Source organism: Hyla sarda, chromosome 1, assembly GCF_029499605.1.
Source record: "Hyla sarda isolate aHylSar1 chromosome 1, aHylSar1.hap1, whole genome shotgun sequence".
NCBI lineage: Eukaryota > Metazoa > Chordata > Amphibia > Anura > Hylidae > Hyla > Hyla sarda.
The window spans coordinates 42,900,027-42,923,534 of record NC_079189.1 but is presented as its reverse complement, the minus strand read 5'-3'; the positions used below and the strand labels follow the sequence as shown (position 1 = coordinate 42,923,534).

Sequence of the window (23,508 nt, the reverse complement as noted above, 5' to 3'; positions counted from 1 at the left end):
TTTTGCTATATCTTGGAAAGGACTGATCAGATGGGGGTAAGGAATACATCATTTTACTTAGGATCAACCACACTAACCACTTGTATATTCAAGTTAGTTGGGTTGATCCATCTGTCAGTCTCTCTTTAACATGTTTCCTGCCCTACACTACCAAGAATGCTGACATCAACCCCTTCCTTGCTCTAAGCCTCCAGGGATGCTGATGTTAACCCCTTCACTGTCCTAGATTACCAGGGATTATTACATTAGCCCTTTCTCTGCCCTACATCACTATGGATGCTAACAATAAAGCGTACCTGTCACATTAAAGAAAGAAATAATGCTTATATATGTTACTAACTAGGTCATGCAGATTATTTACATGTATTTTTTATGTGTCTAGCTTCTGTATTTGGCTTACAAATCCCTCTGTACTGCTGCTCACTCATTCTGACATCCACTGCTCAGGAAGAGGTGTGTCTGAGGCAAGCACTGAGCCCGCCCTCACTCACGATGCATTTACTTCCTCCATGAGTCTGCTGTGCTGGGTCTCTTCATTCAATCACTGTAGGCTGATCTGTAACCCCCTCTTCTCAGTTTTCTTAGACAGAAGTCTGATAGACAAGACAGGACTGAGCACAGAGGAGTGCTAGTCATGCCCTCACTTACTGGACTTAGTCCCAGCCTGTGTGTCAGCTTTGACAAAGATGATGCTGCATCCTGATAGTATTATGTTCTAGATGCTATGGGGACCCTTAGTGGTTTTTATTATCCGTACTTAAAAAAAAATTTAAAAAATGGAAGTTAAAATTTTCTTATGACGTATGTTTGTCAAAATGTACAACATATAACACCCCCCCCCAGGAATTTTGGCACAGACCACTTTAGTACACTAGAGCACAATGTATGTTGGCTGTGATCCCCTCTAGTGTTGCTCGCGAATATTCGCAATGTGAATTTTATTCGCGAATATCGCATGTTCGCGAATTCGCGAATATTTGCGAATATAGCACTATATATTCGCAATTACGAATATTCTTTGTTTTTTTGTGGTTTTTTTCACAGTGATCATCCCTCTCTGCTTCCAGCTTGTGTGGTGTAAAGAAGGCTTTAATACTACTGTGTGAGACTGGCGTACGAATTTTCACATATGTGAATTTTCGCTTACGGTAATTTCCGCATGTGTGAATTTTCGGCTATGCTAGTTTTCGCATATGCGAAAATAAACGCGAATATTACGAATATGCGAATTTAGCAAATATATGACGAATATTCGTCCATATATTTGCGAAATATCGCGAATTCGAATATGGCCTATGCCGTTCAACACTAATCCCCTCAACATCCCTAGAGCAGTACAGATAATGATTTAACCCTTTCACTACACTTAAAATAAACCTAGAGCTATTTAAGTAATAACGGGGCTGCTTGTGAAGCCAGTCTCTTTATCACACCCCTTTTTATCTGAACAATATTTTATGGTAGTAAAATTTGCAACCCTGTGTATAAAATATTTTCTAGAGAAAGTTGACATTTATTTCCCTTTGTGACCAGTGGATTTGATACATTTTGGAAAGGATGAATTATTCTGTTCAAAATGTTCCCTTGAATTTCTTCTTCTGAAGGATGGAGAAGCATTGTTTGTCAGATAATCTGCCAGCATAAGCGGTAGCTGCCATTATTCTTCTTAAAGCAGAGCACACGCAGTACGTGGTATAGAGAATAAATAGCCCGTAAGGCCAGGGGAAGGTTTCAAAATCAGAGTAAGGAAAAGGCATTTTACTAGATTACCAGGGACCTGTCACTTACACATGGAAGGGTTTGGGTTGCTAGATAGTTATTCTTTGCAAGAAGCAATATTCAACATCCCCAAGGGAAGGGTTTTTTTTTGTTTTGTTTTTTTTGGCTCACACACTAAGCGAAATTTTAAGGATTTTAAGGAATTCAGGAGATCACCATGCTTCCTGGTTGAGCAGTTGCTATTTACTACAATTTCCAGAATGCAATGGTTTCCCTTACAGTCCAATTGAGCTCTCCATTACAGTCCTCCAACCTTGCCCCTCCCACACTCTTGCCAGTTTCCCACCTAGAGCTGGTGCAGAACATTGCTCTCTACAGCAGATTATCTTTCCACATAGAAAGTCTGCAAAAGCTGCTGTATTCAATGCCTGTCTGCTACTCTGCCTTTGGCATTGCTCAGCACAAGGAAGCATGTTGAAAACACCTTATTCTTACCTAAATATTCCAATAAAGATATATATGTATAGTTGTATATGACAGGTAGATAGTAATGTAATCTGTAGGGGCTGGCCAGAGGGGATGACAAGATCTATTCATGCCTCCTGAGACAGCAGATGATGATGCTACGTCTTGGGAAAGAGGAAGGAGCCAGGGAGCTGGTGGGACCACACAACCCTGAAAATAAAATACACAACTTTCAATTAGGGATGAATCATTGAAAAAAAAAAAGAAAAGCTGAAGTGAAGCCAATACAATATGTGTTAACACTATATACCGTCATGGCTGTAAATGTTGGCACCCCTGAAAATTTTCAAGAAAATGAAGTATTTCTCACTGAAAAGGATTGCAGTAACACATGTTTATTCCCTTTGTGTGTATTGGAACTAAACCAAAAAGGGAGTCAAAAAAGTAAATTGGACATAATGTCACACCAAACTCCAAAAATGGTCTGGACAAAATTATTGGCACCCTTAAATTAATATTTGGTTGTACACCCTTTGGAAAAAAATAAGTGAAATCAGTCACTTCCCAACAGCAATTTTAAGATCTCTCCACAGGTGTTCAATGGGATTTAGATCTGTCACCATACCCCATGCAACGTAATGCGTGGGGTCTAGGGAGGCACCAGCCCGGATACTCCTCCATCTGCCGTCTTTCTCTGTATCTGATCTTACTTACCTGGATGCAGGTTGTATAATAGCTAGGATTGTCACAATGTGTATTTATTCATAGTACAGGTTAAAGTGGGCATACAATATATTGTGTGACGCTGGTGCCCTGGGTAGGGGTCCTCTAGCGACCCACCCTGTTTGTGCAGTGGTCTTGTTGGCCCTTTTAATTGTTTTTAAATGTCCTTTGTCTGCTGTGTAATTTGATAACCTTAATAAACTTATATATTTATAATTTTGGGTGTGTGCTTTACTGTGTATCCCTTTTCTTTGTATGGTGAAGTGTCAGTGCTTTGACGCACATAGTAGCACCCCTTTGTATTATAAGGTGATTGATATAGCTGAGCCCACTTGTTCTAGTGTGTGTTGGGATTTAGATCTGGACTCATTGCTGCCACTTCAGAACTCTCCAGCGCTTTGTTGCCATCCATTTATGGGTGCTTTATGACGTATGTTTAGGGTCATTGTCCAGCTGGAAGACCCAAGATCTCGGACGCAAACCCAGCTTTCTGACACTGGGCTGTACAGTGTGACCCAAAATCCATTGGTAATCCTCAGATTTCATGATGCCTTGTACACATTCAAGGCACCCAGTGCCAGAGGCAGCAAAACAACCCCAAAACATCATTGAACCTCCACCATATTTCACTGTAGGTACTGTGTTCTTTTCTTTGTAGGCCTCATTCCATTTTCGGTGAACAGTAGAATGATGTGCTTTACCAAAAAGCTCTATCTTGGTCTCATCTGTCCACAAGATGTTTTCCCAGAAGGATTTTGGCTTACTCAAGTTCATTTTGGTAAAATGTAGTCTTGCTTTTTTATGTCTCTGTTTCAGCAGGGGGGTCCTCCTGGGTCTCCTGCCATAGCGTTTCATTTAATTTAAATGTTGACGGATAATTCACGCTGACACTGATGCTCGCTGAGCCTGCAGGACAGCTTGAATATCTTTGGAACTTGTTTGGGGCTGCTTATCCACCATCCGGTCTCTCCTGCGTTGACACCTTTCATAAATTTTTCTCTTCCGTCCACGCCCAGGGAGATTAGCTACAGTGCCATGGGTGGCAAACTTCTCGATAATGTTGCACACTGTGGACAAAGGCAAATTTAGACAAAGGCAAAATTGCCTACACCTGTTACTTGCCCCAGGTGAGTTTAAAGGAGCATCACATGCTTGAAACGATCTTATTTTTCCACAATTTTGAAAGGATGCCAATCATTTTGTCCAGCCCATTTTTGGAGTTTGGTGTAACATTATGTCCAATTTGAGAAATACTTAATTTTCATGAAAATTTTGAGGGGTGCCAACATTTACGGCCATGACTGTAAGTGAGTTATATGTCATTGATGGTGATAGTCTGATTTACCTAAATAACCATCATTTACATTTGTATGGCCATCTTGTAAAGAGAGAACATACTGCCATCACTTTATGGCTGGCGGGGGTCTGATCTATGGGGCTTTTACCCATCCTGAGAATTAAGAGGCTGCAGCACCGCTGTCCCCTCACCATTTCACGCTGCACAGCTGCGCTACTGTGCAGGTAACCCCAGGCTGCAGTTCCTTGCAATTCCAGGTGGCCAAAAGGATCACTTTGCATGGAAATCCTAGAAAGAGATGCAGATGCAGATACGAACCAGTGTTGCAATCCCTACATTCTTAGGGTCAATGGGAGTCTAAAAGATCAAACCCCCCATTGACCTTGGAGCTATAACATCACTTTATAAGATGATTTTAAAGATCTTTATAATTAATAGAAAGTCCTACATTGGTCATTTAAAGGATCTCCTTCATATCTGAGATGGGTCTACTAGAGGGGAATCTGCCCTTAGGGAACATTCACATGGGTTGGGTTTTCTGCGAGTTTCCCAATGCGGGCTTAGCCATAACAGCCCCATTGAAGTCAACTAAATCTGCTGTGGATTTTCCTCCATGGAAAATTTGCAGAATGTCCACTTGAAAAACAAGGGTGGACACTTCACAAATAGCGGGGGTGCCAGAACATGCTGGTACTAGGACCGCTCAGAAATGAGCAATCTCCATAGAAGGCAATGCATTTCCAAACGGCTTCTGCCGAAAGAATGATCTTGTTCATTCTTCCAGTGGACACCGGAATCGAAGTTTCCGCAGCGGAAACACCTGTTGCTGAAATTCAGCCATGTACACATGCAGCAGAATCCCATTGGAAACAATGAGACTCTGCTGCAACTAAATTTTCTAGCAGAATTTTTCTGCCAGATTCCACTCATAATGTCCATATGTGAAAATAAAGCTTATGGACATCGGTGTCCTTGTCTCTGTTGTGGTTGGAAGAACCTGGGCCTGTTTTAATCTTTGCCATGCAGCCCCCAATCTTTTATGTATTCTACTTTTAGTTGTAAAATAGTGTGATTCTTTGTTTTTACATTGCTATTCATAAAGATATACACGGAAATGATAATAATAAGGGACACTTAGTTATAGTGATGAAAGAAAAGCTTCTCATGGAAAGCTGCATACACTACTGTAATCTAATGTACTGTACGGAAGGCCACATAATGCATTGTAATTCACATTGCATTATATTTTTATGGCACTAGATGGTGCCAGGATAGCATGATTCATCGCCATCTGGTGCCATAGGTCTTATTTATGAGGTACATCTCTAGGTCCCCCCCTTATTGACACTCAAGAGAAACCTTTTATCTCTACTGGTTTAGTCAATTGTTAAATATTAGGATTCTAGCCCAGTTGTAATGTAAATTGTACAAATATAAACATTTTTTATATAGTGGATTTAAAGACTGCCTGAAATAGAATTTCCTAAAAATATACCGTAGCTGTTTTCTATGAACACAGATCATCAAAAAATTACATATTTTTAAAGAATGTTTAGTGCTGTTTTAATGTTTCATTTTGCTGTATATAGTATAAAATAATCATGAAATCTTGCTGTTTTTAATCTGGTCGCTATGTTTAAAGGGGTACTCCGGTGAAAACCTTTTTTCTTTTAAATCAACTGGTGCCAGAAAGTTAAACATATTTGTAATTTACTTCTATTAAAAAATCTTAATCCTTCCAGTACTTATTAGCTGCTGAATGCTACAGAGGAAATTCCTTTCTTTTTGGACACGGATGACATCACGAGCACAGTGCTCTCTGCTGACATGTCCATTTTAGCAACCGTGCATAGCAGATGTATGCTAAGGGCAGCATGGTGGCTCAGTGGTTAGCACTGCTACCTTGCAGTGCTGGGGCTTTGGGTTCAAATCCCACCAAGGACAACAATAAATAAAGCATTATCGTTGTTATTATTATTATTATAATGACGTCAGCAAAGAGCACTGTGCTTGTGATGTCATCAGAGAGAATTCCGAAAAGAAAATAATTTCCTCTGTAGTATTCAGCAGCTAATAAGTACAGGAAGGATTAAGATTTTTTAATAGAAGTAATTTACAAATCTGTTTAACTTTCTGGCACCAGTTGATTTAAAAGGAAAAAGGTTTTCACCGGAGTACCCCTTTAATATTAAGCTGAGACTTCTTATTCTGTGCTGATCACTTCCCAGCAGTGTCCTCCTTATCATCACAGACAAGGTAGATAAGGAATGTGTTCACAATAGGTGTTGTTCACAGCTCAATCTCCCCTTCCTTGTCGAATGACCTCTGAAAAGGTCACAGAGTATGTCCAGTTATGTTTCTCATTCATGTGAATGGAAAAGCTCCTGTCTACTGTTGCTTATATTTATTGGGCTTGCAATAAGGCATATCTCTCAATGATGTTAAAAGCAGCACTGGCCCCCATAATTATGTAAAATAATTAGATTTAAAAAAATTACATTCAGAAAATAGAAACAGAATCCTCCTCTGATAAGTAGAGAAAAATAAATCTGGACGAAACCTTTCCCTTTAAAGGGGTTATCCAGGATTAGAAAAAGCTGATTTCTTTTAAAAACAGCACCACACCTGTCCACAGGTATTGGAGCCAAGTTGTAATACCAAACACAACATGGGGCTTTTTAAAAGAAACTAGCTCTGTTTTTCTATTCTTGGATAACCCCTTACTTCATATTCAAGATAAATAATCCCACCTCTTCCTGTCTAAGCCATTTCTGAAATTTTCAAAATTTTTTTTTCTAATCTGGTTCTGTTTTTCTAATCTGCTATTCTGTTTTCTGATTTAATGTTTTCATTTTTTATACACTATTATGGGGGCAGCCATTATAACTGAGCAATTTTTAACAACAGCGTTTAGTGATATGCTTTACAACAGGGCCCAGGGACATGGGCAACAAAAGGTAGGACCCGTCCCATTCCATAAAATGGGAAAGATCAATGTGCATTCTCAGTGACCTTTGCAAAGGTCATTGCACAGGGAAGGGGGCTGAGCTGTGAGCTTCAACTAATATCTTGCCTATCTACAGGTGTCACCGTTCACTGTATTGCTGTACTGATCACTTTCCAGCAGCCTCCTCCTTCACAGACAGAACAGGAAATCTCAGCACACGATATAACAGAATCTTAAAGGATTTATCCCCTTTGGATGGGGGATATGTTTTAGATCACAGGGTGTCCGACTGCTGGGGCTCCCCGCGATCTCCTGTTTAGTGCCCCGGCTCTCCTATACAGCTGCACGTCATGACCTCCACCCGAAGCGGGGGCTGCCAGGCCCCCTCTATATAGTTCTATGGGAGAGCCAAAGATTGTCAAAAGTATCCCCCATAGAACTATATGGAGCGGGCGTGGTGGCCCCCGGGGGTCGTGACGCACCGCTGTATAGGAGAGCCAGGGCTCTAAACAGGAGTTTGTAGGGGGCTCCAGCGCTTGGACCTGCCGCGATCCCCCCTTGGGATAGGGAATACGTTTTTTTTACATGATACTTGTCCTTTAAACATTCTTCACATCGTGTTCTAAACATAAACTTCTCAGCTTTTCACCCTTAACTTGGCACGTTCGGTCCCAAAGTCAGTCTTTTTGGTACAGTGTGTCAGTATCCAACATACCACAGGCAAGCTGATCTTCAGAACAACTGCACCCTGGCAGTTCTCCCACACCTGTGAGATCAGGTTCAGGACTGCAACACATGCACAAACCGGAGTATGGCAGTGGCTTCCTATCTAGAACCTTTAGTCACTTCCAAAACCCGGTACTGATCACATACTTTTTTGCGGTTTGTCGAAAGAATACTCTACCAGTGGCTTACCTATCCTCTCCCCATTCAGAACACATCAAGAATCGACTTAGCTTAATATTCACGTGTAAGTGAAGAATGGGAGGGATAGCAGTTGGCCGAATGAATGTTTAGCTGACAGTTCTAGAAGGCGTATGAGCGCCTTCACTCTTACAGACATGTGTGACCTGGCGGTTGACCTTACACAGTGTGTTAACTGCTGTTAGTACCTGGATCCATCCTACAGATAGGTATAACAGCATTTTATAGAGTGACACATACCCTCTTCTTTATTGCAGCTCCATACCCTCTGGCTTGGAGGGCTCAGCATGCACTGGCCCCTTCATCTGGAAGCAACACAACCCCTTGGTCAATGATGCAAAGTTCGCCTGAGGCAGGTAAACAATGGCTTCCTATTATATTCTAAAGTTGTAGTTATTGCATATTAGGTACAGTTTTTTTCTACTTTTGGTGTTTTTGAATTTTTTTTAAATTTTGTGGAATTATCTATATGTAAAGAACCCTAAAAACTTTTTTTATACAGTTGTTATACTGCTTATTGTTCTTACAAACGATTAAAGGGGTACTCCACTGCCCCAGCATTCTAAACATTTTGTTCTGAACGCTGGGTGCGGGTTGCAAGGGTCGTGAGGTCACGACCACGCCCCCTCAATGCAAGTCTATGGGAGGGGCGTGGCAGCTGCCACGCCCCTCCCATAGGCTTGCATTGAGGGGGCGTGGCGTTGACATCATGACCCTGCAGCCCGCACCCAGCGTTCAGAACAAAATGTTCCAAACGCTGGGACAGTGGAGTACCCCTTTGACACATCCTGTCATGGTTCACCTTGTACTGTGTACACTGAGGGCATTATCGTTACTGCAGGATTATAATAAAGGGTAACACCTCTGTTATAAAGCTGGAAGCAGATAACACAGGATCCGTCATTGACAATAGGTGGTGGGATATAGCTCCTCTACTCTGCTCAATGACCACTGCATATGTTACATGATACAGAGCATGCTCTATACACCCCCACATGTTGGCTATTTCTCTATCTAACGATAATAGAAAAATAAAAAAAAACAACTCACAAACAGAAAATATAAAATTGATAAAAAAGACAAATGTTTTGGCATAAATGTTAAAAAATTCATAATAATAATAATAAATAAGTGATAGCATTATAACCCTTTTGCTGCCAGGAGTTTTCAGAAATTTCCCAACTTTGGTAGCCAGGGCAATTTTCACCTTTTACACAAAACTCCTGTCACTCAACAAATCGTGTTTCGCCGTGTAGCCTTCTTCAACTTACTGACATTAGTCAGTTGAGAAAGGCTACTATCCGAATGGCGCTATTTTGTGAGTAGCGGGAGTTTTGTGTACATAATCTGAGGGATTGTCACTTCCACGAGCACCACCCAGCACCCAATATTGCACTCCATTTCATTTTTACATTTACAAATAAATGTAAAGGTAAAGTTACTTAAAACCTGGCCAATTTGTAAGAGCCAGCCAACGGTCTAATGTGTATGGAGGCCTCCAGACTCTTCCCTGACAGATGATGTTGAGGTAGGAAAGTATTAGGCATGTTGGATTTCAGCTGCCTGATCCTTTTGTTTTCAGAAAGAGAAACTGCTGTCAGAAGAGTCTGGCAGCGGCTTACACCTCCTCTCTCCATGTAAAGCACATAAACACTTGGCCGAATTAAACATTGATGTATAGGGAAAGATCCAGAAAGAGAGCTGATGGCTGAGTAAAAGTATGGCCATCTGCTATTGCATGGGTATGGAGGACTTAAGTGCAAGCTGGAAACTGTCCACCAATGGTGAATTGGGTCTGAACATCCTTAATTCTCTGAACACTTTAAAGGAGATATTCAGTGATGAAATACTTCTCCCCTATCCTAAGGATAGGGGATAAGTTTCAGATTGTGGGAGGTCTGACTGCTGCCCCCCCCCCCCCCCCCCGCAGTCTCCTGTATGGGGCCCCAACAGCCCGCGGGAAGGGGGAGTGTTGACCACCGCATGAAGCGGTGGCTGACACGCCCCCTCAATACAACTCTATGGTAGAGCCGGAGCGCTGCCTTCGGCAATCTCCGGCTCTGCCATAGAGTGTATTGAGGGGGCTTGTCAGCCGCCGCTTCGTGCGGTGGTCAACACGCGCTTTCTGGCCAGCAAGCCGGGGCCCCGTACAGGAGATCGCAGGGGTCCCCAACGGTCGGACCCCCTGCAATCTAAAACTTATCCCCTATCCTTAGGATAGGGGAGAAGTATTTCATCACTGGATATCTCCTTTAAAGTGTTGCAGCTGGGCAGCCAAGAAGTTATTCAGAGAATTAAGGATGTTCAGACCCAATTCACCATTGGTGGACAGTTTCCAGCTTGCACTTAAGTCATCTATACCCATTGGACTACCCCTTTAAAGGTTGGTCTTCACAGAAATAATTTAAAGGGGCACTCTGCCCCGAGACATCGTATCCCCAATCCAAAGGACCCCCCCGCGATCAAACATCTTATCCCCGATCCTTTGGATGATGTCTAGGGGCGGAGTACCCCTTTAGGTCAAGCGAGGGGAAACTGGGTAAAGGCCCTTTTCTCGTTTTATTAAAGATGCATAGATTTCAACTACCTCCAACTACTATGCTGAGAGCTTGAAGGTGCGGCGTACATAGAGGAAAGGGGGCTCCATAACAAATATTAAAAGGAATCTCCTTTCATGGCATCCTATTTTGCCCCACCAGTAAAGAACGGTTTGGTGTTTCCATGACCCATTAGTTAATACCCCTATTTGTTTTCTCCCTGAAAAGAGGGGTTCTTCATAGTTTCTTACCATTAGAAAAAGAATGGGACCAACCAAGACAGGGCCAAGACTGACCTATATCCAGAAAATCTCATACATTTTAGCTCCATCTTTCAAAAAAACTGAGTTGTGCCCAGACACAAAGTGTCCAGAGGATTGGGAATATCTGAAACATAAGTTGTGGGCATATCCCATATTATGAAGGTTCTGAGGAAAGGTGTTTTACATTTTCTCTTTAGTATTTCACACTAACTTTTATGTGACTCCGGTAAAAGTCATCCTGGGACATGTTTAGGATCTCTGGAATTCGCCAAATTGGCAATAAAGAAAATGTTATATTGTGCCCATTGTCTAGATGCTAACCTTCAATAGGACCATCAATTACCTGACTTGAGTTATCTGTATGGAGAGAGATGCATATATATATATATATATATCTTAAGAAGGTTAAGGAACAAAAGTCTATATCGTTGGCTGACCCAAAATTGCCATCTATTGAACACCAATGTTAAAGTATAAGTGTATGATTCATATAGTTTCTCTCTGGGCAGAAATGAGTCAATGCTGCTGTGATATGAGGACTGAACTGTAGTACAACATACAATACAATTTGTGGGTTGTATTTACAATTGGCTATTGAGGAAAGGACCTAGTACATCGCTACATCTCCGCTAGATCGACGGCTGGATACGGACCAATTGTGATTGGAGCTCCCTACTGCCTGTAGGCACATAACCAGTTACAATAAGGACAAGCAGGGTAAACAGTGTATAAACACTTAACCCCAATGATCATATACAGTTAGTGTGATACAATTTAAATACAATCTCAGTAGATATTGGAGATATTGTATCCCTTTCATTTTCTATAGGAACAAACAGTTTTCTATTTTGTTTTGGAAACATCCTCACAATACATGTGAGATTATATATTGATTTATTTTTATTTGTGTATGAATTTTTATATAATTTTTCTTTCATTTTACATTATATTTTTAGCCTTTTTACCTCAAGGGCCCCGTGGTGAAATTTTATTCATTTTAACAACTAGTAAAAGCTATAAATTAATTTATAGCAATCTTTAATATATATTTTACTATCTGTCTATCTAGCTATCTATCTCCCTATCTCATCAATTTTTATTTATTTTTGGATTCCATTTTTTCTATGTTTCTTCTAACTATAAATGTTCCCTTACACTCTCTCTTTTTTGGTGTATGATACTTTCCTTTTTCCTGCTTTCTAAGTTGCAGACTTGATTAACTCGGTAGCGTTCTCCAAGCAAATCGCTATTAAAAATGGCTACTTCTGGCCTACAGAGAGCCTCAATAGGGAGGTAGAACACTTTGCCTTGCTGTAGCATGGATAGGTTGTGTGCTGGGTTAGTAAAATAATACTGTTATTCAGTATGACATGCAGATCAGAAGCGTCACTATTAGAATCACTGCTGTCGCAGAGCGGCACAATGACAGAGCCTGGAGATGGCATCAGTAAGAGGAGGCCACATAGTGGCTGAATGACACAGCATTGAGGTGGTGGCAGCATGAGGAGACCATATAGTAGTTGAATGACACAGTGTGGAGGGGGCGTCAGCATGAGGAGATCATATAGTGGCTGAATGACACAGCTTGGAGTTAGCAGCAGCATGAGGAGACCACAAAGTGGCTGAATGATACATCCTGGAGGTTGCGGAAGCATGAACAGACAATATAGTGGCTGAATGACACAGCCTGGAGTTGGCGGCAGCATTAGGAGACCACATAGTGGCTGAATGACACAGCCTGGAGATGGCAGCAGCATGAGGAGAACATATGGTGGCAGTATGAGACAGCTTGGAGCTGGCATCAGCATGAGGAGAACATATGGTGGCAGAATGAGACAGCCTGGAGGTGGCATCAGCATGAGGAGAACATATGGTGGCAGAGTGAGACAGCCTGGAGGTCGCAGCAGCATCAGGAGTTCTGAAAGTGACCCGGTGACAGAGTTGGTGGCAATACTAGTACCCGGTGACGAAAGTGGGTGAAAAAAGGACAACTTTGCATCAGATGTGTGGCATCAGGTGGATGGCAGGATCAGAATAGTAGCTGAGGCAGGTAGGCAGAAGAAAACGGTCTCTTATGTAAAAGTGTTAGTGAGCACAAGTAAGTATTGAGGATATGCATTATGTAAAACTTAACTTTTTATATTATGCTTAGGATAAAATATATGGACCCCAAATCTTTTTTTTTTAAATCAAACAAAAGGAAAGGTGTGCAAAAACCACCACGTGCCACCTGCACCACCAAGTATTGATGTGATGCACAGACCTCTAAAAGGTGGAAGGGAACAACAGATGATCCATTGTAACTGGTGGGGGTAAAAACTTCCCCTGTAAGGCCCTCTTCTTGCATTATCAATTCCCTTCTTGGCAAGTGTTACTCACCCTAAAAAAGAGCGGCCCCACACAGAAACCTCTCCCTATTTCCACCTACAAACACTGCCATTTCCCAGGGTTTTTATGTGGAAATAGGGATTGGTTCCGGTGTGGGGCCGCCCGTTTTAAGACGAGTAGCACTTTCCTCAAAAAGGTGGAAGGGAACAACGTATTGTCCATTGTAGCAGGTGGGGGTAAAAACTTCCCCTGTAAAGGCCCTACTCTCGCCCTATTAATTACTCACCCTAAAAAGGGCGGCCCCACACAGGAAACTCTCTCTCTATTTCCACCTAAAAACCCTGGAAAATGGCAGTGTTTGTATGGGGAAATAGGGAGAGATTCCTGTGTTGGGCCGCCCTTTTTAGGGCGAGTAACACTTGTCAAGAAGGGAATTAATAATGAAGAGTAGGGCCTTACAGGGGAAGTTTTTACCCCCACCGGTTACAATGGACCATACGTTGTTCCTTTCCACCTTATAGAGGTCTTTGCGTCACATCAATACTTGGTGTTTTTTGCACACCTTTCCTTTTGTTTGATTTCAAAAAAATTTTGGGTACATATATTTTATCCTAAGATTATCATTAAAAGTTATGTTTTACGTAATGCATATCCTCAATACTTACTTGTGGTCTGATGCGGAGGAATGTCTGTAACTGGGGAGCAGCACCTTAAATATGTTTAGCACTATCCATATTTGTGAAGTGTTGGTGTGGCACCATGGTCAATCTACTCTGATGCATCAGGCATTGGTGGGTAGAAATTCTCGCTGATCCATGCCTAATTCCTGTTCACAAAGGTCAGTCTCTCCACATTTTTCATGGACAGAAGAGTTTTCCTTGGGGTTACTATGGTCCCTGCCACACTAAACACCCGCTCTGATGGCACATTACTGGCCAGGCAGGACCGCTTTTCTAGGGCAAACTCTGCTAGTTGCAGCCACAGTTTGGCTGCCCAGAAGTCCAGCAGATCTTCAAGGTGTGTTGGCATGGTCATGTCAAGGTATGCCACCACCTGCTGGTTCCTGTCCTGCTCCAGGTCTACCTGCTGCTGATGAGTTATGTGGGTGAAGAAAGCTACTCATCAGCGACTGTAGACTCAGGCTGCTGCTGATGGAGCTGGTACTGCTCCTGCCACCCCACCCCTCCCCAGCAGCCATGGCAGTGGAAGATGAGCGCAGAGGGCCCCCCGAGTCAGACCTGCGAGAGGATGGACGATGGCGCAAATAGGCATTGGCCAACTGACTATGTAGGATATCTCTGTAGTAGGTCAGTTTGTCCTCCCTCTCAGTGGGTGTAAAAAAGGCCCCCATTTTGTTCCAGTAGTGATGGTCCAATAAGCCAGAAGTCATCCCACTGCTGAATGGTGACAATTCGGCGGTCACTACGCAAGCGAGCATGTATAGTGCCCTTTTTTGCAAGTGACTCAGAGGGACTCCCTGCCTCCATCTCCACTGCATACTGCCACGTTGTGTCTGGGTCCTCTGTCTCCTCATCCTCATAACCCTCTAGCTCCTATAGCTGCTCCTGCTCCTCCTCTCCTGTCAGATGACTAGAAAAAACACTACTCTCGCAAAACCTAACATGTGCTCCACTGTGCCCCTCCAGCTCAGCCCCCACAGGGCTCATGTGGCCGTGAGATGTAGGCGCCATGTCTCCAGTGCCCTTACCAGCCATTGTTTCCAACACGTGTTGTAGCAGATGAAGCAGTGGAATGATGTTCATCCCGTAATCCTGACGACTGACTAATAATGTGGCTTCCTCAAAGGGCCTGAGCAAATGGCAGGTGTCACGTATGAGCTGCACTGGTTGACATTGAAGTTACACAGGGGAGCCCCCCTATCCGCTTGGATCATCAAGAAATCGGTGATGGCTTTTCTCTGTTTGTATAGTCGGTCCAACATATGGAGGGTGGAATTCCAACATGTGGAAACGTCGCAAATCAGACTATGTTGGGTGATGCCGTTCTGATGCTGCAGCTCAAGGAGGGTGTGCTTTGCGGTGTATGAGTGGCTGAAGTGCATGCAAAGTTTCCTTCCCATTGTTAGAATGTCTTGCAGATGGGGGGGAATACTTCAGGAACCTCTTGACAACCAGATTGAACACGTGTGCCATGCAGGGCACATGTCTCAGGCTTCTTTGTCGCAGCGCAGACAAGATGTTCTTCCCGTTTTCAGTCACCATGGTTCCCACTTCCAGTTTACGTGGAGAAAGCCATGCTCCGATTTCTTTATGAATGACTTAGCCGTTCCTCCCCTGTGTGACTCAGTTCGCCAAGGCAAACCATGTGAAGAACAGTGTGACACCAACGTGCCCTGCACACATGGTATGCTGGAGGGGCACTGAGACTTGTCCGTGCAATGGAGGTTGAGGACATGGTGAAGGATGAGGAGGCGGAGTCGCACACTGTCACAGGACCAACAGCCTGAGAGCATGGAGGCGGAAGCGGCGTGACCTGTCCAAGTTGTTGTTGTGGCTGTGCATTCACCCAGTGGGCCATAACGGACATGTAGTGTCCCTGACTGTAGTTGCAGCTCCACACGTTGGCGCTGCCGTGCACTTTGGTATACACTGACAGGATCAAGGACTGGCCCAACTTTTGTTCCACAAAATTGTGCAGGGCTGGTACTGCCTTCTTCACAAAGGAATGACGGCTTTTGACTCTCCACCTCGGCTCAGCACAAGCCATCAGTTCTCTGAAAGGTGCAGAGTCCACCACTTGAAAAGGGAGGGACTGCAGCACCAGCAACTTGGACAGGAGCACATTCAGTTTCTACACTGTTGGATGAGTGGGCGCACACTGTTGTCTCTTGGACATGGTTTCGCCGATGGATTGTTGGCGGAATGACTGACTCGAAGTAGAAGGAGCAGGAGCATCAGGAGCGACCGAAGATGGGTATGACACAAAGCTCCCTTTGGCTAAGGTGGTGGAGCTTTGGCTGGCTGAAACAGGGAGTGGCAGGCCACGGAGTGAAGCAGCAGGCTGGACCACCACATTGGAGCCATGGTTCTCCCAGGCCACTTTATGGTGACGCTGCATATGTTGACGCAGGGCTGTGGTGCCAACATTGGGACCCTGTCCACGCTTGACCTTCTGCCGACACATCTTGCATGTGGCCAGGTTAACATCCTCCGGATGCTTGATGAAAGACTGCCACACCGCCAAATAGCTGATTTTCCCACCAACAGTCCGCACTCATTGACTTCTACTGCCGCCGACTCCAGGAACCCCTGTTCCACTACCTCCCGGGAAGGTGGGCTGCCACGAAGCAGGTGGTCTACTCCGGGTACGTTTGGCTCCAAACTTTCCACTTCTGCCACCATGCAACAACCTTGCTGGCTCAGTTGCTGCCTCACGGGCAACCTGCAACCCTCTTCTCCTGATGATGATGAAGTCCCTTCTGCACTCGGCTCCCAAGTGCGATCGGCTTCATCATCATTGAGTTGTGTCTGCACATCACTGATGTTCTCCTTAGGTTCCTCAACAGTGTCTGCTTCAGGAGCCTGAATGCTCGCAACACCACCTCCCATGTCACTCTCCTCATCACTACTTGCCCGCCTAGCGGAGGAAGCGGCGGATGTCTCCTCCACTTCTTGGCTGGGCAGTAGCTGCTGACTGCCCTCTAGCAGTTCATCCTCACTAAATAGTGGCGCTAAACCCACAGCATAAGATATTTCTGTGGGGGGGGGAACAGCAGGGGACAGAGGCAATGGGAGGACAGGGACTGCTCCTGGGCCATGCTAACTTAGGATTGTGTCTGAGGAACCCACCGACTGTTTGTATCAGATATCACTTGTGATGAAGTGGATGACCGCGTTAACCAATTGTTGATGGCAGATGGGTAGTGTTGCTCGCGAATATTCGCAAAGCGAATTTTATTCGCGAATATCGCATATTCACGAATATAGCACTATATATTCGTAATTACGAATATTCGTAATTTTATTTGATTTTTTTACAGTACACATCACAGTGATCATCCCTCTCTGCTTCCAGCTTGTATGGTGTAAAGAAGGCTCTAATACTACTGTGTGAGACTGGCGTGCGAATTTCCGCATATGCGAACATTTGCATATGCTAATTTTCGCATATGCGAATTTTCGCCGATGTTAATTTTCATATATGCTAATTTTCGCATATGTTAATTTGCGCATGCGCGAATTGTTCGCATATGCGAAAATAAAACGCGAAAATTACGAATATGCGAATATTCGCGAATATACGATGAATATTCGTCCATATATTCGCGAATATTCGCGAATTCGAATATGGCCTATGCTGCTCAACACTACAGATGGGTTGCCGGTCAAGACACTAACGCTGGCTGATACCGGGAACTCAGGCCTCCTGCTGTTACTCGCCCCTAGTCTGCTGCGACCTCTGCCTTGTGAATTTAGGCCTCTGCCACTCCTCTGTGCACGTCCTGGCACTTCTCTGCCTGACATACTTAGTGCATATATGAGGGGAGTACAATACGCTCCACTACGCTTAAAACAGTATTTGTCTACAACACCAGCAGGTGTGTACTTTTACCTGGCCTTTCATAGTATCTAGGCCCTTAAGACTTTAACAGGAACAAAATGGTACACCACTTAGATGTACGCACATCTTACACTTAATAGAGGACAATTTGCTTTTAGTGCTCTGCTCACCCTAACTGGCTGGCTACTATTAGCTTTTCAGTTGTTGTACACACCAGTGCTGCAGCACACAGTCGTTGTGTACTACACCCAAAATTGCACTCTCTCTCAATCTCACTCCCTTCCCTATCAGGGCTACTAGGCTGGATTTGGGCTTTAGGTGAATCGCTGCTGTAAAAATGCTTTTCTGTGCAACACACTGCTCTCTGACCCTATCTCTCTGCAACAGAACGCTGAGGTGACTGGGAGGTGAATCACTGCTGTAAAAATGCTTTTCTGTGCAACACACACTGCTGTCTGTCCCTCTCACTCTCTGCAATAAAAGGCTGAAGTGACTGGCCGCAAGATGGCTGCCGATTATATAGGGCTGTGACATCACAGGGATGGCTGGCTGCTTATAATCACATGCAGCATGCAGCCTAAGGGTCATCCCGCCTACCCGTCTTCCCAGGATTCTTTGCCCCATGTCCTCACATGTGGATCCACCATTTTAGATGCCCTGGAGCCTGGACGGCACTAAATGGAGTTTAATGAAGCGTTTTGTTTTGTAATTACATTTTTCCTGAAATTCGTAAGAATTCGGATTCATCAGATTCGATTCGCTCATCCCTAGTAGAAATGAGCTGTAGTGACTAATGATCAGACTGAAAGACTGTATCATGCCGCGTTCTCTGTAAGGAAAATATTTGTGGCAATGTGATGTTTCTATCAATGTCCATCTCACATCTTCTGCAGTAGATTGATTATGAACTAGAGGGATGAGATGTTTCCAGCTTCTTGGAGTTTATACCATTGATGGCCTATCTTTTGTTTGATCGGAGGCAACTCAGACTCTGGGACCCTCACCAATCAACACAGTGAAGGGATCAGTTCTCTTGGTTATGGCCTATGCATACGATGCCTTGTACAGTAGTTTGATGTGTAGCTTCTGAACATGTAAGCCCTGTAGCGAATTCATCCTGCAGATTGCTGATGGTTTCAAAGGTTGATCAACCATTTATGGACACCCAGAGAACCCTAGTAAGTATTATTGGGGGGGGGGGGGGGGGGGGATTTATCAATACCTGTCCAGAAGAAAATGTTGCTGAGTTGCTCATAGCACCCAACCAGATCGCTTTTGATTGGTTACTATGGGCAACTCAGAAACCTGAACGGGTTTTGATAAATCTCCCCCTATGTATTTATATGTTCAGTAGACTAACATTAATGCTTATGAAGAAATATAAAATCCCATCCCTTCCCCAATATCGCGCCACACCCCTACCCCTTAATTCCCTGGTTGAACTTGATGGACATATGTCTTTTTTCGACCGTACTAACTATGTAACTATGTAATTGAAAGTTCACGTGTTTAAATGCTTATATGGGATTTAAGGAAGTTACCTAAAGGCATGTTAGACATTAGGCCAACCATCAGAGGCATAGCTTGTAGCTTCTGGGCCCTGATGCAAAATCTGCAACAGGACCCCATTTGCCAAATATATTACTGGTCTCCAATGGGAAAGATGTGCTTTGGGGCCCCCTTAGGCACTGGTGCGACTGCTACCTCTACTACCTCTATAGCTATGCCCCTGCGGCTTTACATGTGCAGCAAAACCCTGCTACGAGCAGACACACTACTATGTGCAAGTTGTCACGCATGCACACTGTACTCGCACACATCGCGGCCGCTCCCCCTGCTCCATGAGCTAGGCCGAGAGCTGCCGCAATGTACAAGTATACTGCGCATGCGCACTGCGACTCACACGTCGCTAGCACATCGCAGTATGTTTGCTCGCAGCGACATATTGCCGCTCCAAGCAGGCACATATAAAGCCACCATGCAGTGCTCCTTCAGCGGCGGATCTGCAGCGTAAAACACGCTGTGGGTCCACTCATGTGAACGTACCCTAAAGACATGAACATTTGGCTGATAGCTGCCAATAATCACTACTCACTTATTTAATCTCTCTAGCTTCACCAATTTGGTGGTGCCCAACAGTCTGGCAGCTGTTGCGATTGACCTGTCTCAAGTCACACAGCCAAGCATCACCTGTATGGCTAATGTTTGGCTGCAGTGGTCATGCGAATGATGTATGTGCCATCACATACATCAATCACGTGACCACTGCTGCCAAACATTGGTTATAGAGGTGATGCTTGGCTGTATGGCGTGAGACAGGTCAGTAGCAACAGCCAGTAATCTAAATCAGTCGTCTCCAAATGGTGGACCATCAACTGTTGCAAAACTTCAACTCCCAGCATGCCGTTGGCTGTCCGGGCATGCTAGAAGTTGAAGTTTTGCAACAGCTTGAGGTCTTAAACAACAAGAAGAAAAAATTGCAGTTGTGCATTTATGCTGGGGAAGCAGATCCTGCGCTTGTGGTCTGTTGCTAAGGGCCATCCTCAGCATAAAATGCATACAATGGGGGATGCCTGCAGCAGACTACAAGTACCACAATGGCATCCTATACCAGATGAAACGTTTGGATGTGTAACATATAGAGTAATACATACATTTAGGTGCACTACAGTGGTAGATGTAAACAGTGACATATGGCTAAACAGTGACATATGCCTAACTTCCAATCACCATCGGGTACCCTGGGAGTTGATGTTTCATAACAATTTCAGAGCCACTTCTTGGATGAATGGCTCACCTTGGATATTATACCTGTGGGATATATATCTGTCCTTTTTTTTGCCTTTACCACGGAGATGGAAAAAGTTTGATTTAAGACTTGTGATTTGGATACAATTTGCGTCTAGAAGGTTCTACATCTCCCTGTTTGTGTCATTGTTTATCTTGGCACGGGGCTGTTTACCGAGGCACCAATCCAGTTGCTCATTTACTGAATGTGAGTTGAACAAATACAGGCAGCCGAAAAAATTATGTAATGAATAGGAAACAGGATAGGCACAATTTGCATCTGTAACTGATGAGCTGAGGCTTTTTGTTCCAAAGAAAACATTTTAGAATGAAATGCAATTCATTATGTGGATGGTAAAGGGACCATCGTCTCATATGGATGTCACCTGACGGTGCCAACCCAGGCGTACATGGGCAGAAAACAACTGTGTGGTGAATGAATAGCATCTGAATCCCTCACGACACCATTGCATGGGGCAAGAGGCTAGTAGTTTGTAATAGTGTTCACAGAAGCGTAACTGAGCCCTAAAGCAAAATCTGTAACAGGGCCCCATGTATACCATGGGCCATTTATAATACTGGTGTTTTCCCATGAAGCAGGGGTGTCTTTGGGGCCCCCTTGGGCACCAAGACCCTGGAGCAGCTGCTACCTTTGCACCCCCTATAGTAATGCTTCTGGGTAAACATTGGTAACCTGGAAATCTGCAGTCACCCACATGGGGGATAACATGAGGAATGCGCCTTCTAATAAATTCCTGCTTATTGTAAAGTGTGACATTACGTTGTGCTATTATGCTCTTACAGTGCGTACCTGGCGTGCATACTACCATTTTTCAAGGAAAGGAGCAGTGAGCAAAAAACAAGATTACCTGCCCGCTTCATTGCAAGGATCTATGTGAAAGAGGCTTTGGAAACTGGAGAGGGCGGTGTAGGCTCATGTTTGGACACCGCAGCAGCAATTGCTTCAACCAGCGAGAACGTTACTAAACCCACAGAATTAAAGGGGTACTCCCGTGGAAAACTTTTTTTTACAGTACACTGCGAGTGTGTGCGGTGACTCACAAGCCCATGTGGCTCCTCGGAGAAGCGCATTGCCACAGTGAGCAGGACACGGGAAACAGCTTGAGGCACAATATAGGGTTTGGTCATCGGTGGTATTTTACCCTGCGGATCCAATCCTTGTGACCCTACCCTTAAGGGGTACTTTTGAGAAAAAAAAACTGTTTTCAAATCAGCTGCTGCCGGAAAGTTAAACAGATTTGTTAATTACGTCCATTTAAAAATCTAAATCCTACTAGTACTTATCAGCTGCTGTATGCTACAGAGGAAGTTGTGTAGTTCTTTCCAATCTGACCACAGTGCTCTCTCCTGCCACCTCTGTCCATGTCAGGAACTGTCCAAAGCAGGAGGAAATTCCCAAAACAAACCTCTCCTGCTCTGGACAGTTTCTGACATGGGCAGAGGTGACAGCAGAGAGCACTGTGGTCAAACTGGAAAGAACCACACAACTTCCTCTAAAGCATACATTAGCTCATAAGTAAAAATGTAAAATACAAGTATATTACAAATCTTGGCACCAGATGATTACAAAACATTTTGTAACCTCCTGTGTACCAGTTTAAACAATGAAACAAACAGGGAGACGTAGAACGTTCTAGACACAAATTGTTTCCATATCACAAGTCTTAAATCAAACTCCAAGGTAAAGGCAATAAGGACATATATATTCCACAAGTTTAATATCCATTACTTCTTCAAAGAGAGGTAGTCATTTATGAAGTGGCTATGCAACTGTTATGAAAAATCAACTCCCAGGGGGCCTGACGGTGGCTGGGTGTTGTAGACCAGTGGTCTCCAAACTGTGGCACAGAGGGGGCCTACAACTATATATGGGGGGCACAGAGAGGGGACCTACTACTATACAGTGGGGGAAAAAAGTGTTTAGTCAGCCACCAATTGTGCAAGTTCTCCCACTTAAAAAGATGAGAGAGGCCTGTAATTTTCATCATAGGTATACCTCAACTATGAGAGACATGAGAAAAAAAAATTCTAAAATCACATTGTCTGATTTTTAAAGAGTTTATTTGCAAATTATGGTGGAAAATAAGTATTTGGTCAATAACAAAAGCTCATCTATAAACTTTGTTATATACCCTTTGTTGGCAATGACAGAGGTCAAACATTTTCAGCAAGTCTTCACAAGGTGTTCACACACTGTTGCTGGTATTTTGGCCAATTCCTCCATGCAAATCTTCTCTAGAGCATTGAGGTTTTGGGGCTGTCGCTAGGCAACACGGACTTTCAACTCCCTCCAAAGGTTTTCTATGGGGTTGAGATCTGGAGACTGGCTAGGCCACTCCAGGACCTTGAAATGCTTCTTACGAAGCCACTTCTTTGTTGCCCGGGCGGTGTGTTTGGGATCATTGTCATGCTGAAACACCCAGCTGTAAGGTGAAAGCGATCCACCTCCATAGCCTCTTTGGCAGGAGGCAAAGAATACATTAGAGGTGGACGTTGGAACACAGGAGCCAGTCGGGGTAATCACCGTGTTTGGGCAGGTTCTTTTTCCAAATGAAGTTCTTCCTGCCTCTCGGCAAAACGCACATCAATACGGGTGGCTAAACGGATAAGTTCCCTCAGGTTAGTCGGAGGGTCTCGAGCAGAGAGAGCATTCTTGATTCTACTGGAGAGTCAATTTTTAATGGTGGCACACAAGGCTTCGTCGTTCCAAGCCAGTTCAGAAGCTAGTGTGTGGTATTGAACAGCGTAGTCACCCTTGACAAAGAGTCAGAAGAGCCGTCTCGGCAGAGGAGGCTCGTGCGGGTTCTTCAAATACTTTGCAGTATTCTGCAAGGAAGGCCGGCAGGTTTTGAGGTGACCGGATCATTACGATCCCAGAGAGGTGTAGACCAGGCCAGGGCTTTACCTGACAGTAGACTGACTACAAATGCCACTTTAGCATGTTCCATCTGGAACTGATTTGCCATGAGTTCTAGA

The 23,508-nt window shown here is 44.0% G+C and overlaps 1 protein-coding gene across 7 annotated transcripts in view; it reads left to right on the top strand.

The window, feature by feature from the left end:
• Positions 1–23,508, top strand: part of CTBP1 (C-terminal binding protein 1) — a 659,916-nt gene that overhangs the window by 258,906 nt on the left and 377,502 nt on the right. For all 7 annotated transcript variants that reach the window (XM_056554666.1, XM_056554659.1, XM_056554676.1 and 4 more), the window contains one exon: positions 8,333–8,431. In XM_056554666.1, coding sequence (XP_056410641.1) covers positions 8,333–8,431 — 99 coding nt within the window. The remainder of the gene's footprint in view (positions 1–8,332; positions 8,432–23,508) is intronic.